The sequence below is a fragment of the Oryctolagus cuniculus genome, chromosome 1 (genome assembly GCF_051225735.1).
Source record: "Oryctolagus cuniculus isolate XC-2025 breed Fujian yellow rabbit chromosome 1, ASM5122573v1, whole genome shotgun sequence".
Lineage (NCBI taxonomy): Eukaryota > Metazoa > Chordata > Mammalia > Lagomorpha > Leporidae > Oryctolagus > Oryctolagus cuniculus.
Window position 1 is genome coordinate 168,792,481 of NC_142867.1, and position 14,250 is coordinate 168,806,730.

Sequence of the window (14,250 nt, forward strand, 5' to 3'; positions counted from 1 at the left end):
GCAAAGGGGCCCAAGGAGTTGGGCCATCTTCTACTGCTTTCCCAGGCCACAGCAGAGAGCTGGATTGGAAGTGGAGCAGCTGGGACTCGAACCGGCACCCATATGGGATGCTGACACTGCAGGCAGCAGCCTTACCCACTACACCACAGTGCTAGCTCCTAAATTTAGTATTAATCTGACAGAAAAGTTGAAAAAGGATTAGGAAGATTCTATCTTCTTAATTACTAATTTTAAATTTATTTAATATCCAGAATACATACTACTGACCTGGCAAACTGTATACAAGGAAGAGAATTTAATATTAATCAGAGAACAGATTCCTAGCTTTCATAACTCTGTGTAACCCACTGACCATTTTTCAAATGTCTATGGTCTTTTAACTTCATGTGTTTTTTGTGGGCTTCTTTCCTTTCTTTTACATATCCTCAACTTTTGAGTATTTATAATTTGAGAATGTATATTTAATCATTTTGTATTTAGAAATAAACCAAATAACTTATTATAACATGAATCATAGACAGTAAACATTGATCAAACGTTTTGCCTGGAAGATACATAAAAAGAATACAATGATATGAACAAAGGGCATCCTATACCCTACCATGGGGTATATGAATCCATAGTTTTTATGCCGATCAAAGGGGCACAGGTGAAAAAAAGCTGAGGATCTCTGTTCTGAGACAAGTATTTTAGGAAGGTGCTTTAACTACTGACAGTGAAAAGGAAACTCACACTACTTGTTTCATGCATCATCTCCTTTGGTCAAAATATGATGCTTAAAACTCCAGGGGAATTAAAAGAATCACACTGTCTTTTCCTGCTTAGTGGCTATCTCAAAGTTTCTATGGTATACAATAAAACTAATGTAAAAATAAGAAAATCTACAAATTTTTAAAAGAAATAAGCTAGAGATGAAACAATCTGCCTTATCTTGGGTCTAAAAAAATCTATTTAGTCCCCACACAGGCAATTCCTACAGCAGGAATAGATTATAGTGTGTAAGTACTTGTATATGTGGATATCTCTGTAATGCAAGAATTAAAATCTCTAAAATCAATTTTGTTAGTTTAAAAAATTACAGCATTAACTAAAATTACTGTGGCCTAAAGTTTAAAATGGATTAAAATAAAACAAAAACAGCAAGTTTTTCTATCTTCAAATACAGAGAGAACATTTATGACTTAATTAAAGAAAAGTTCCTGTGGGGGCTGGCACTGTGGTGTAGTGGGCATCCCATATGGGTGCCAGTTCGTGTCCCGGCTGCTCCACTTCTGATCCAGCTCTCTGCTGTGGCCTGGGAAGGCAGGCTGAAGTCCTTGGGCCCCTGCACCCATGTGGGAGACCCGGAGGAGGCTCCTGGCTTTGGATCGGCACAACTCTGGCCATTGCAGCCAATTGGGGAGTGACCCAGCGGATGAAAGACCTCTCTCTCTCTGCCTCTCCTTCTTTCTCTGTGTAACTCTTTCAAGTAAATAAATAAATCTTAAAAAAAAAAAAAACTGCATTGATTAAAACACAATCAAGGGGCCAGCACTGTGGTGCAGGTTAATCCCCCACCTGCAATGCTGGCATCCCAAATGGGCACTGGTTTGAGTCCTGGCTGCTCCTCTTCTGACCCAGCTCTTTGCTACAGCCTGGGAAGGCAGCAGATGGCCCAAGTGCTTGGGCCCCTGCACCTGTGTGGGAGACCTGGAAGCAGCTCCCGGCTCCTGGCTTTGGATTGGCCCAGCTTTAGCCATTGTGGCCATTTGGGGAATGAGCCAGCAGATAGAAGATCTTTCTCTCTGTCTCTCCCTCTCACTGTCTGTAACTCTACCTCTCAAATAAATAAATCTTAAAAAAAAATAACAAAAGATAAAGATGGTAGGTACACTGATTATTAAAACGTCATTTGTGCAGCAGTGCTGTAACTTCCTCCAATTAAAACTTATTTAATAAGCTCTATGCATTTTAGTCCAGACTTTATATATAACCAATTATATATAATATTATATATTATCTAAATCCACATTAATATTTAAATTATTTTTATTATATTTTAAATATTTAAAATTTATATTAATATTATATAATATAAATATAAAATATTATGTTAATATATAATAAGTATTATATATAATATATATATAGCCAATTATGGTGAATATGGAGACAAGTGACTTATATACTAGAATTATCACTGTTTTCAGGGATAAAATATATTTGCTAAGATCATCTCAATGAAATATGTAAACATATTAATTCAGAGTTATTTACTGATGACTCTTTTTAAAAAAAGAGTAATATTTTCCTTTATGAATCTACTATAAAGTTGAATATTAAGCAAACTATGAATTTCAAGCATGCATCGTGGAACCAAAAGCAAAGAATATATCTAAATTTGAAGCTTACCTTTCATTGCTTTCACATCCAATGTCCACAGCAGTTGCAGATTGCCAGCTCCCTTTCCCTAGATGTCCCAACTACCAAACTGTGGTGGTCTTCTCACCACTTAGAGATTACTACAAAAAGGAGCTGGTCTATGGTCACAAGTAAGCCCTTTATTATATTATGCAGTTTTATAAGTTTTTGAGTGTGATACATTAATAACCTAAGGAATCATAAGGGAAAAGCAACTTTAAAAAACTTACAAAACTACACAATATTATAAAATGAAAAGCTGCATCTCTATGTATGTGAAATGAGTGGGGAGGGAAACTTACCTTATAACTAAAGAACAACTCCATTCTGCTGCAGTAATCTGGGATGGGTATGACAGCACCAGCATAACACTGGCTGGGATGTTGCAAGGAGAGGGAGTTGGCAATCTACTGATGCTGGGGACATTGGACACCTAAAAGGAAGAAAAAAAGGAAAATAAATAAATTCTAGATTTATTAAATGTCTCATCACTGTGAATGTATTTTGTTTACTTTAATAAATTAAATACTTATTAAATTTAGGTGAGAGTTCTGGTTCATACAAACCATCCAGGTATTTAGATAGATTTTCTTGTACTTTTGTGTCTAAACAAAACATGTATCAGCAGTTATATAATGAAAAATTAAAAATCATATGTAATTATGTAAACAATGCTTTATTAAATTGAGAGGGCATTGTGAAGATGATAAAAACATTTTAGTCAAAAAGATCAAATACAGGGTTCGCAATGTAGTCCAATGGGTTAGGCTCCCATTTGTGAAACTGGAAGCCCAAATCACAGTGTTGGTTTGAGTACCAATGTTCTGCTTCTGATCTAGCTTCCTGCTACTGTGCTTAGGAAGGCAGTGAAAGATGGCCTAAGTACTTGGGCCCGATACCCGTGTGGGAGACCAGGATGCAATTCCTGCTTTCTTACTTTGACCTCACTCAGACCTGGTTGTTGTAGCCATTTGAGAAATGAAGTAGTAAATGGAAGATTCTCTTTATTTCCTTCTCAGTTGTTCTACCTTTCAAATAAATAAATAAAATTTGTGTATGATCAATACATAATTTCACACTGACTTAAAATTTTTGATGAATACAAAAATGTGATATGACTGCTACTTTCCTATATGCTTTTCTTTAAAAATGTTATTAGAGAACAGAAAACACGGATCAAAACAAATTATTTTTTATTATAGACTTGGTTCTTGTCATACACATAAATCCTGTGGTGGAAAAGGGATTATACACCAATATATTATGCTTTTTAAATAAAATGCAAGTAACTTCTAGAAAAGCCAAGTGGATCCTTATACAAAGATGTCTCAAAATCAATAACAATATCCAAAGGTTGTATGCAAATAATCTAACCTTGTGTAAAAAATGAAACAAAAGAAATTAACTGCTAAGTTTTTTTTTTGTTTTTGTTTTGTTTTGTTTTGTTTTTGACAGGCAGAGTGGACAGTGAGAGAGAGAGACAGAGAGAAAGGTCTTCCTTTGCCGTTGGTTCACCCTCCAATGGCTGCCACGGCTGGCGCGCTGCAGCCGACGCACCGCGCTGATCCGAAGCCAGGAACCAGGTACTTATCCTGGTCTCCCATGGGGTGCAGGGCCCAAGTATTTGGGCCATCCTCCACTGCACTCCCTGGCCACAGCAGAGAGCTGGAAGAGGGGCAACCGGGACAGAACCCGGTGTGCCGGTGCCGCAAGGCAGAGGATTAGTCAAGTGAGCCACGGCGCTGGCCTGTTATTAAGTATTTTAAATAAACTATCTTACATTCTCCTTAGTCTAAAAGTAATATGAAATGGAAAGGTAATTCCACATTCAGTAAGTATTTACCCCTTTTCTCTGTTTTTGCTTATCTAGAGAAACTATCATCACATTCACATATTCCTGCATATTCAGTTTAGGATACAGTATCACATTCATTTTGTTAGTATGAAGACCCTTAGGGGACGTCGTTATTGTGTAGCTGGTAAAGCTGCTGCCTGTAATGGAGGCATCCCATACAGGCACCAGTTCAAGTCCCAGCTGCTCCACTTCTAATCCAGCTCCCTACTAATGCATCTGGAAAAGCAGTGGAATATGGTCCAAGGGCTTGGGCCCCTGTACCCATGTGGGAGATCCTAGATGAAGCTGCTGGCTCCTGGTTTCAGCTTGGCCCAGCCTTGACCACTTTAGCTGTTTGGGGAGTGAACCAGCAGATGGAAGAACTCCATCTCTCTCTAACTCTGCCTTTCAAATAAACAGAATAAATCTTTAAAGAAAAAAAAAACTTAAAAAAAGTCCTGGTTTTATGGTATAGGAAAGCATTTACACCTTATTTTAAAGGCATCTCAAACTGAATATACTGAAAAGTGCATACATTTCCATAATATCCTAAAATTATGACTTAAATAGAAGAAGGTACACAGCTATAAAAATGATGAGTCTTGTTTTGGACAGAGGGGAAAACTGGATGACAGACCACATTCCTTGTGAGGAAGCTCACTGTTACTAGGGAATAAAATTTAACAATATATACTTAACAGAATATGATATCATTTTTTATTCACAAAGACGAAACTCTGAAATAGAAATAAACCACTGAGTATCTGAATTTGGTCCTTTTCAATAAACTGGCAGGTGCAAACAAGTTGGTAAAATTTTATCAAATTTACATGCTATCAGAAAGATGGATTCTCGGCTGGCGCCGTGGCTCACTAGGCTAATCCTCCGCCTTGCGGCGATGGCACACTGGGTTCTAGTCCCGGTTGCCCCTCTTCCAGGCCAGCTCTCTGCTGTGGCCAGGGAGTGCAGTGGAGGATGGCCCAAATACTTGGGCCCTGCACCCCATGGGAGACCAAGATTAAGTACTTGGCTCCTGCCATCGGATCAGCGTGGTGCGCCGGCCGCAGCGGCCATTGGAGGGTAAACCAATGGCAAAGGAAGACCTTTCTCTCTGTTTCTCTCTCTCACTGTCCACTCTGTCAAAAAAAAAAAAAAAAAAAAAAAAAGAAAGATGGATTCTCAAGCAATTCTCAGCACAATGTAAACAACTAAGTAATGCTATGTTTATTTGGCATCATCAGGGCATAAAGTTCCATGTAAATGAAAGTAAGATGGGACTAACTTAAGAAAGTTGGAGGGCATGCTGGTGAGGGGTGGGGTCAGGAAGTAAAGAAGTGGGAGAAGGAGGAAGGGAATATCAGTATATTCTTAGAACTGTATCTTTGGCCGGCGCTGCAGTTCACTAGGCTAATCCTCCGCCTGCAGCCTCGGCACCCCAGGTTCTAGTCCCGGTTGGGGCGCCGGATTCTGTCCTGGTTGCTCCTCTTCCAGTCCAGCTCTCTGTTGTGGCCTAGGGAGGCAGTGGAGGATGGCCCAAGTGCTTGGGCCCTGCACCGGCATGGGAGACCAGGAGGAGGCATCTGGCTCCTGGCTTCGCATCAGTGCAGCGCGCCGGCTGTAGCGGCCATTTGGGGAGTGAACCAACGGAGGGAGGACCTTTCTCTCTGTCTCTCTCTCTCTCTCACTATGTCTGTAACTCTACCTGTCAAATAATAATAATAATAATAAAAAAGAATTGTACCTAAACCATATACAATCTGTTAAAAGATACCTACAAATAATAAAACAGAACTTTTACAGTTAAAAATTCTCATGCTCTGTCACAACATTTGGCACAGAATAGGCCCACAAGTATTTGACTATCCCAGTAAATTTCTCAGATTACTGAGGTTTCCTTCTTACATGCAAAAGATGTTTAAAAATTGAATCAAGTCTTAAAAATATATTAGCCTTCCAGATTTCCTGATGACATATAATTTATGTGTCACGAGACGATACTGAACAAGTTACTGCATTGTTTTAAGACAGCAACTGAAGCACTGCTGAGGTCTCTAGGTCTATTAACTATATTCCCGTATTAAATGGCTTTTGACTATTATACTTTTGGGCTTCTAGGATTTTCTTTTATAAGGCTTAATTATATATATATATATATTTAAAAGATATTTTATTTATTTATTTGAGAAGCAGAGTTACAAGGAGAGGGGAGGGGAGAGCAAGAGAAAGAAAGGTCTTCTACTCGCAGGTTCACTCCCCAGATGGCTGCGATGACAGATTGGAAGCCAAAAGCCAGGAGCTTCTTATGGGCCTCAAACAGGAGTACAGGGGCCATCTTCCAGTGATTTCCAAGGCTATAAGCAGAGAGCTGGATTGAAAGAGTAGCTGGGACATGAACTGGCACTCAACTGGGATGCCAGCACCACAGGTGGAGGCTTAGCCTACTGTGCCACAGCGGCAGCCTCAGTTTAATTATATTTTTAAAGACTCTCAGTGCTTTATGTTGTCAAAAAAATCTGCCTTAAACATTTCCTGTCTTAATCTTAAGTAGTTATCACTTTTTAGAACCACATCAAGAAATTTTTTTTCCACAATAAGGCCTTTTTTTTTTTTAAAAGATTTATTTTATTTATTTGAAAGACAGAGTTACAGAGAGGTAGAGACAGAGAGAGGTCCTCCATCCGCCGGCTCACTCCCCAGATGGCCACAACGGCCAGAGCTGTGCTGATCCGAAGCCAGGAGCCAGGAGCTTCTTCTGGGTCTCCCACACAGGTGCAGGCCACCAAGAACTTGGGCCATCTTCTGCTTTTCCAGGTCCTGGCAGAGAGCTGGATCGGAAGTGGAGCAGCCAGGACTATAATCGGCGCCCATATGGGATGCTGGGACTTCAGGCCAGGGCTTTAACCTGCTGTGCCACAGTGCCGGCCCAAGGCCTTTTTTCTAATGTACTACATCCGTATGTTCATCTTGTGTCCTCTATTTAGGCTCCTTTGTGCTCTCTGCTGGATTCTAGGCTAATTTTCCTTTAAAATATAATGTATCATTGTTTTTCTTTTTTAAGAGTCTGGTAAAATGGTTGGAAAGTTTTATTAGCATTCAGTTCTTTCAGTTTTTTTGTTGATATTCTTCCCCAATTCACAAAAGGCTCTGAATGAAGTTCTTTCCCAAGATTCTGATAGCTCCTTTAATGTAAAATACTAGAATACTATGAAGCTCGTTTTTGGCTTTAAACCACGCATAGTTTTAAATTCAATTTTTTGGAACAGTGGAAAGTAGATAAAGTAACTGTTACAGATAATACTAATTTATTGCAATTTTGAAAAATATTTGACATTTAAAATGTTACTTATATTTGCATAAATGTGTGTGATTAGTAAGTATAAAGTTAAGGCAAATTATAAAAGCCATACTAGGAAGCATCTGCCAGCTGGTTCAATTATTTTTGCAGCCTATTCCATGCAGGGAATACACAGTATTAACACTTTGCTCAATATAAAAATATCATACAACTTCTTTGCCTTTTAACTGGAACATTCTTGAGAAGAAAATAAGTTTTTAAGTATTGTTTTCATGAAAGTTTCCCTGAAAAGATTCAAACTATGTCAAACTGCAGGAAGTAGAAATAGTGAGCATTTAACAAAGGTTAAAACTGAGTTCTTAGTTAAAGCAGGGTAGTTATTAAGTGCCAAAAGAACTCTCATAAGTAAGACTTTCTATGGGGAAGTGAGGATAATATATTCTTGAAAAATTTAGTGATTGTGGTCAGTTGAAGCTTTATTCTCTTTACCATCATATATTGTTCTGGTTCATGTTTCCCGTCATCTAGCTCTCCTATTACTTTGAATATGTCAGTTAAGACTTGACTGTTCATAAAATTTATATATTATTTACCCTTCCCAAACAACTTACATAACATGTAATTAAGGGAAGTGAGAAAGTATCTAGGATGTTTGGTGACTTCTAGATAAATGGAGCTTGAAAATCAAAGATGAAATCTTTTTTTTTTTTTTTGCCAGGCAGAGTTAGACAGTGAAAGAGAGAGACAGAGAAAGTTATAGACAGTGAGAGAGAGACAGAGAGAAAGGTCTTCCCTCCGTTGGTTTACCCTCCAAATGGCCACCACAGCCGGCACTGCACTGATCTGAAGCCAGGAGCCGGGTACCTCCTCCTGGTCTCCTATGCGGGTGCAGGGACCCACGCACCCAGTCCATTCCCCGCTGTCCTCTTGGGCCACAGCAGAGAACTGGACTGGAAGAGGAGCAACCGGGACTAGTACCCGGTGACCCAACCGGGACTAGAACCCAGGGTGCCAGCGCTGCAGGTGGAGGACTAGCCAAGTGAGCCACGGTGCCAGCCAAAGATTAAATCTTTTTAAAATAAATAATAATAATAATTTAATATATAATATAATACATTATATATAATATACTATGTAATTGTTATGTATTATATAATATATATTATATATAATATATAATAATAATAAATAAATCTTTTATAAAAAGACAGTCTAGTCCAACTAATTTGATTAAAATAAAAAGCTCATCTCTAGCGTTGAGAATAAAATCCTAAACTCTATGAGTGAATTCCTTGAATGTAAGTACTTCATTTCAGTATTTCGATTCCTATCCAAGTTCCTAAAACTATACATAATGCATAGAAGACCTTCAGGAAATATTTGCCTAACAAATAACTTACTTTCTGTAAGTAAGAAAATAAGGAACTTATTTTAACTGTTGTGCTGTGTTTCTCAAGTCTTTTTAATTTTTAAAAGCTTTAAGTATGAGTAGTTTACATTTTTGTTAATTTTAATTAGTTCACCAGAAATCTAGAAAAACAAAACATATTCTGTATAAATAATATAACTGTCAAATATTAAATAAAACTTACTTTAAGAATTGAGAGATCATTGCAGTATCTGTAACCATAGTCATTAAACAAAGTTAGTTATGGCTTACTTAGGACTCTGAATGAACTTAAACTGTAACAAAACAGATTGTGTATTATATACTTCCAGCTATAGAATAATATTGATTTGATGCCTCACTATGAAAAAATAGGATATAAAATGGAGAAGAGGGGAAAAAAAATCCCGTAATTCTTCATTATAATAGAGTAAAAATTTTTATAGGTGTTAGAAAATAAGATTAATGCACAATAACTTCTTTGCCTTAAGGTCTAGCTTCTACTGTATGTAATTAATTATGTTTTGGGTCCATAGAAATTCATGTAATAAATGAAGTTTTGTAATATGATTTGATAACATTTTCCCATTTATATGTATTATTCTTTACTATATCTTGACTTTTTAATAACATGTACATTTCTAAAAATACATATGTAACCAAGTTATTTGTGAGTTCTTCATTTCTTACACTAAGGAAGGTAAAAGGTAGAGGGTGAACATATTTTAGGAAGAACATAAATCAGAATGGATCAAAGAAAACTGACATAGATTTGAAGCTAAGGTCAAGAATCTTTCTAAACTATGTGATGGAATCATGAAGGATAAAAGTTAACACTTGATTCTCAAATTGTATCAAATACAAATCTGAATTGGAAGCATGACAGAATATTCTAAATTACAGGATCTGGAATTATTATTCCATTGATTTCTACCTAAATTTCTTTTTCAAAAAAGTTTTATTTATTTATCTGAAAGTCAGAGTCACAAAGAAAGAGGAAGATAGAGACATCTTCCATCCATTGGTTCACTGCCCAGATGGTGCCAATGGCCATGACTGGGCCAGGCTAAATCCAAGAGCCAGGAGCTTCTTCAGGATGGCTCACATGGGTGGCAGGGGCCTAAATATTTGGGCCATCCTCCACTGCTTTTCCCAGGTCATTAGCAAGGAGCTGGCTCAGAAGTGGAGCAGCTGGGACACAAACTGGTAATTGTCTCATAGGCAGTGACTTTACCTGCTATGCCATGCCAGCCCCTTACCTTAATTTCAAAACATCAACTTGTATTATTCTTCCCATAAGTTGGTAGCAGCACACAGAATGAAATGATAGGGCTTTTAGTAAATACGAGCATATGCGGGGGAATGTCAAGTGCATTACAGTGTCATTATAATTTAAGATGATCAGGGGTAGTCTCTATCCATTAAGTGCCAGTACCTCTTACTCAACTGTGACAATCAAAAATGTCTTCAAATATTGCCCAAAGTTTCTTGGAAGGACCTAATCAATCCTAATAATCACTGGCTTAAACAGAACTTCAAGACCAAAAACCAGGGTGTCATGATCTCTTAACCTTGCTTCTGACTTACCTAATGTTTAGTCTAGCTAATGTACAATCTTTGGTTAGGTAATAAAAGTAGTATTATCATATTATGCATTTAATGATTTTAAGAACATAATAAAGATTAATTTTGTTCATTGCTTCAAATTCCTTTATAATTCTTTTATGAAAGTTTTTATTTAGTTGAAATGCTGAGAGACATGGGGGGAAGCAGGTGGACAGACAGAGAGAGAAACAGAAAGAAAGGTATCTCCCATCTGCCCGCAATAGCTGGGACTGTTCCAGGCTGAAGTCAGCAGCCAGGAACTCAACTCTGGTCTCCTACATGTAAGGGATCCAAACACTTAAGCCATCACCTAGCAGGAAACTAGAACTCTAACTCAGGAACTCTGATATGAGATGTGGGCATCTCAGGCAGGGTCTTACCCACTGCATCAAATGCCCATCCCTACAATTCCTTTTATTATATCTTTTTACATAGCATAATTATCATGTATATACTATTTTATATGTTCTCAAAATTTAACATTTCACAAATATTCCCACATAGTAACAATGAATCACCAATATTTCACCTTATTAGCTATATAGCACTACACTAGTATTATTATTTGGTTAGTCTCCCTACTGCTGGACTTCTGGGCTGTTCCCAAATTGCCACTATTGGGGTAGTGTGCTAAACATATATTATGCAAATTACCTTCAAGGTTAGATGAAGAAATGGAAGAATAAAAGTTAAATCCCAAACTGTATCACAGGAACAAAGATCACAAGCAGGTTTTCTAACTTTCTTTATACATTTTTGAAAATTCAGAAATAATTGAAATCTGTCTTATATCCTGCTCAATGGTGAGGTGCATGTCTGTGAAAATCTATACTAAAAAAGATACGGTCTCAGGTTTAAAATTTTAGTTTATCTATATTGATGACTTCAATCTATCATCATAAAATCTGGTCACAATTTCTTTCTTCTAAGTAACTTTTTTTTTTTTTTTACTAAATTCTCACTTTCCTTATATCCAATCTCTACACTGATTTTTTTCCTAACTTGAGAAATTTGAAACCTTGAAAATCTAATCTATGATATAAAGCAAAGGAAATTAAGCATATAGGAAAAAGGGGCTGACATGAACAACTGAAATATAACTGTGGTAACATTTTCCAATTTTTATTACTGAGAAAGCAGTAATGTTTAACAAATTTCAAATACCACAGAATCAAGTAAATTTACTGAGATCTTAGTTTACGTTTCTGGAAAATTTCCTAGACTTTTAGGGTATTTCCAAAATAATTAAGCAAAGTGCAAATTTTATCTCTTAACTAAAACTACAAAAGTAAAACATTGTGATTTCTCCTTTAGATCACTAAAGAATCCTATGACCTAAATAATAAAAAGAAAGACAAAATTAAAGGACTTAGTTAAAGTATGTTCTTCTAGTTATCTTAACCAGAGGTCTCACTTTAGACAAATCTCAAGTAAATTTAAAATTATCTGCAGAATCTGAAGGTTGCTGAGTCTTTCTTGTCTAAGCCACTAAATGAAGTGACAGGATCAACTGACCTGAATAAACACAAACAAACTACATTTTTCTCTCTTCCTGTTAATCATAAACGCAACCACCTGTCTTGCAAGAACGACTAAAGTATATAGATTTTAAAAGATTATAAATCTTACAGTACAACTAATTCAAACCTTTGAGCAGCTAAAAAAGCATTTTTAAGTAAACATAAAACTGTAAAAAATAGTCTATTAATTAAAAACAAACAAACAAAAAGCCCAGCTTTTTAAACATAATGTAGACATATGTGAGGAAACAAGATGATTATTCTGTTGCTTTGGTGGGAAAATCTATTTGGAAAGGCCCAACAGAGAAGCATCCACCTGAAGCAGCAAGATGTTTGTATGAAGGGCTGGCACCGTGGCTCACTTGGCTAATCTTCCACCTGCGTTGCTGGCATCCCATAGGGGCACCGGGTTCTAGTCCCGGTTGCTCCTTTTCCAGTCCAACTCTCTGCTGTGGCCTGGGAGGGCAGTGGAGGATGGCCCAAGTGCTTGGGCCCATGCACTCACATGGGAGACCAGCAGGAGGCACCTGGCTCCTGGCTTCGGATCAGCATAGCTCCGGCCATAGCAGCCATTTGGGGGGTGAACCAACGGAGGGAAGACCTTTCTCTCTCTCTCTCTCTCTCTCTCTCTCTGTGTCTAACTCTGTCAAAATAAAAAAATAAAAAAGATGTTTGTATGAATCCATTTAAAATACTTTATCATGTATGTGATTTTTACCTTTAGTAATAACATAACAATCAAATATTTATATGGAATATGTCTTCTTTGTTGTTGAACCCATTATTGTAGTTATGAAAGTTGATGATGACTAACAGACTTGCTGACTCTAAATACTGTTTTGGTTTGACAGTAATACTCTCTTATGAAGAGCAACCGTTAACAGTGAAGGAAGCTCATGAGTCAAAATAGTTAATACTGTCATCAAGTTCATACATTTCATTATTAAGAAAGCCTCAGGTCTGTAACTGTGAGCCCAATTCTGTTAACTATGGTTACCTGCTTTCTTAATCCACAGGGTATCAGCTAGGGCAAGTAAAGGAACAAACACAAGAAACAACAGCTGACAGACAGCCTGGCAATAGAGACAGAACAAAAACAAAAATACAAATAAAATCCTTCAAAATATATAGTGTAAAAGCCTTTAGCTGAATGTTTACTTAGAGCTATGATATCAATAGATTTTTAGAGTAAGAATACAATTATTAATTTTTATAATGAAGACCCTTGAGTTATTAAGAAAGGGTTAAACTACATTAAGTACAGTAGAAGGAGGAAGGAAAGTTTTCATTAAATGATTAAAAATAAGGGTTTTAGTATCAAAGGTTTAAGTTATCTGGAAAATTCAGTTAAGTGGAACACTTATTCTCAAATGATGCCAAACAAACTGATATTATATATTAATACAAACATTCCATAAAGTTAATTCCCATAACTAACATTTTATCATATTCAACTATTAACTTTTGTAAAAATAATAAGAAGTGATACTGATGCAAATTTTATTTCCTTTATGCTGTGTGGTCATTTCATTAGTTGAGATAATCTGGTTCATGTAAATAATCTTTCAGGCAGTTTAAGGAGAAACAGCACATATGTTGGTTATCTCAACAAGATTATGCCTGCAAAAATATGGTTTCAATAATTTCTATTTCTCGATGAGTTGGGAAACACATTTTAAAACCAATAAGCAAATATTAGTGGCCATGGACAAGTTAAAGGTTTGGAGATATAAAATCTAATCAATTAAATCATATACACAATCAAAAATTTTCTGATAAACATGCTCTAATGGACCAGAAAGTCAAATATTTATAGTTCACATTTTCTTCACTCTTCTACTTGTTCCTCTGACAGCAATATACTTCCACTTCACTGACAAGTGAGGAAAAACTCTAGAATGCTTACAAGTTTTTTTTCCATAATATATGCCATATATAAAGTACGTAAATCAGTTATGCCTAATACATTAAAATAAAAAAACCTCTAATTTATAATATGCAAACAAATTAAAGGAATTTTTATTTAACTGTAGCATAAGAAAGCAATTTTATGTAGCAAACTTTTGTTTCGTTATGAAATATGGACACCTAATTGAAAGAAAACAGTTGCAAAATAAAAAAAATCCTGTAACACCCTAAATTTAAAAAGCTGATTCTTTTTAAAGAACAGAATCAGTCTTTATGAGCACAAAATAAATGAACATAAAAT

At 36.5% G+C, this 14,250-nt stretch overlaps 1 protein-coding gene across 21 annotated transcripts in view; it reads right to left on the bottom strand.

The window, feature by feature from the left end:
• BRD10 (bromodomain containing 10) overlaps window positions 1-14,250 on the bottom strand; it is a 117,270-nt gene that overhangs the window by 15,028 nt on the left and 87,992 nt on the right. For 9 of the 21 annotated variants that reach the window (XR_016210284.1, XR_016210296.1, XR_016210288.1 and 6 more), the window contains one exon: window positions 2,703-2,833. The exons of 11 other annotated variants lie outside the window; for them this stretch is intronic. Coding sequence is in view for 2 of the 10 variants with exons in the window: in XM_089299331.1 (XP_089155457.1) it covers window positions 2,703-2,726 (24 nt within the window). In the remaining 8 variants the exon portion in view is untranslated. Of the gene's footprint in view, window positions 1-2,391; window positions 2,548-2,702; window positions 2,834-14,250 lie in introns of those variants that run through there. One more of the 21 variants, XM_089299340.1, reaches the window with a different exon arrangement.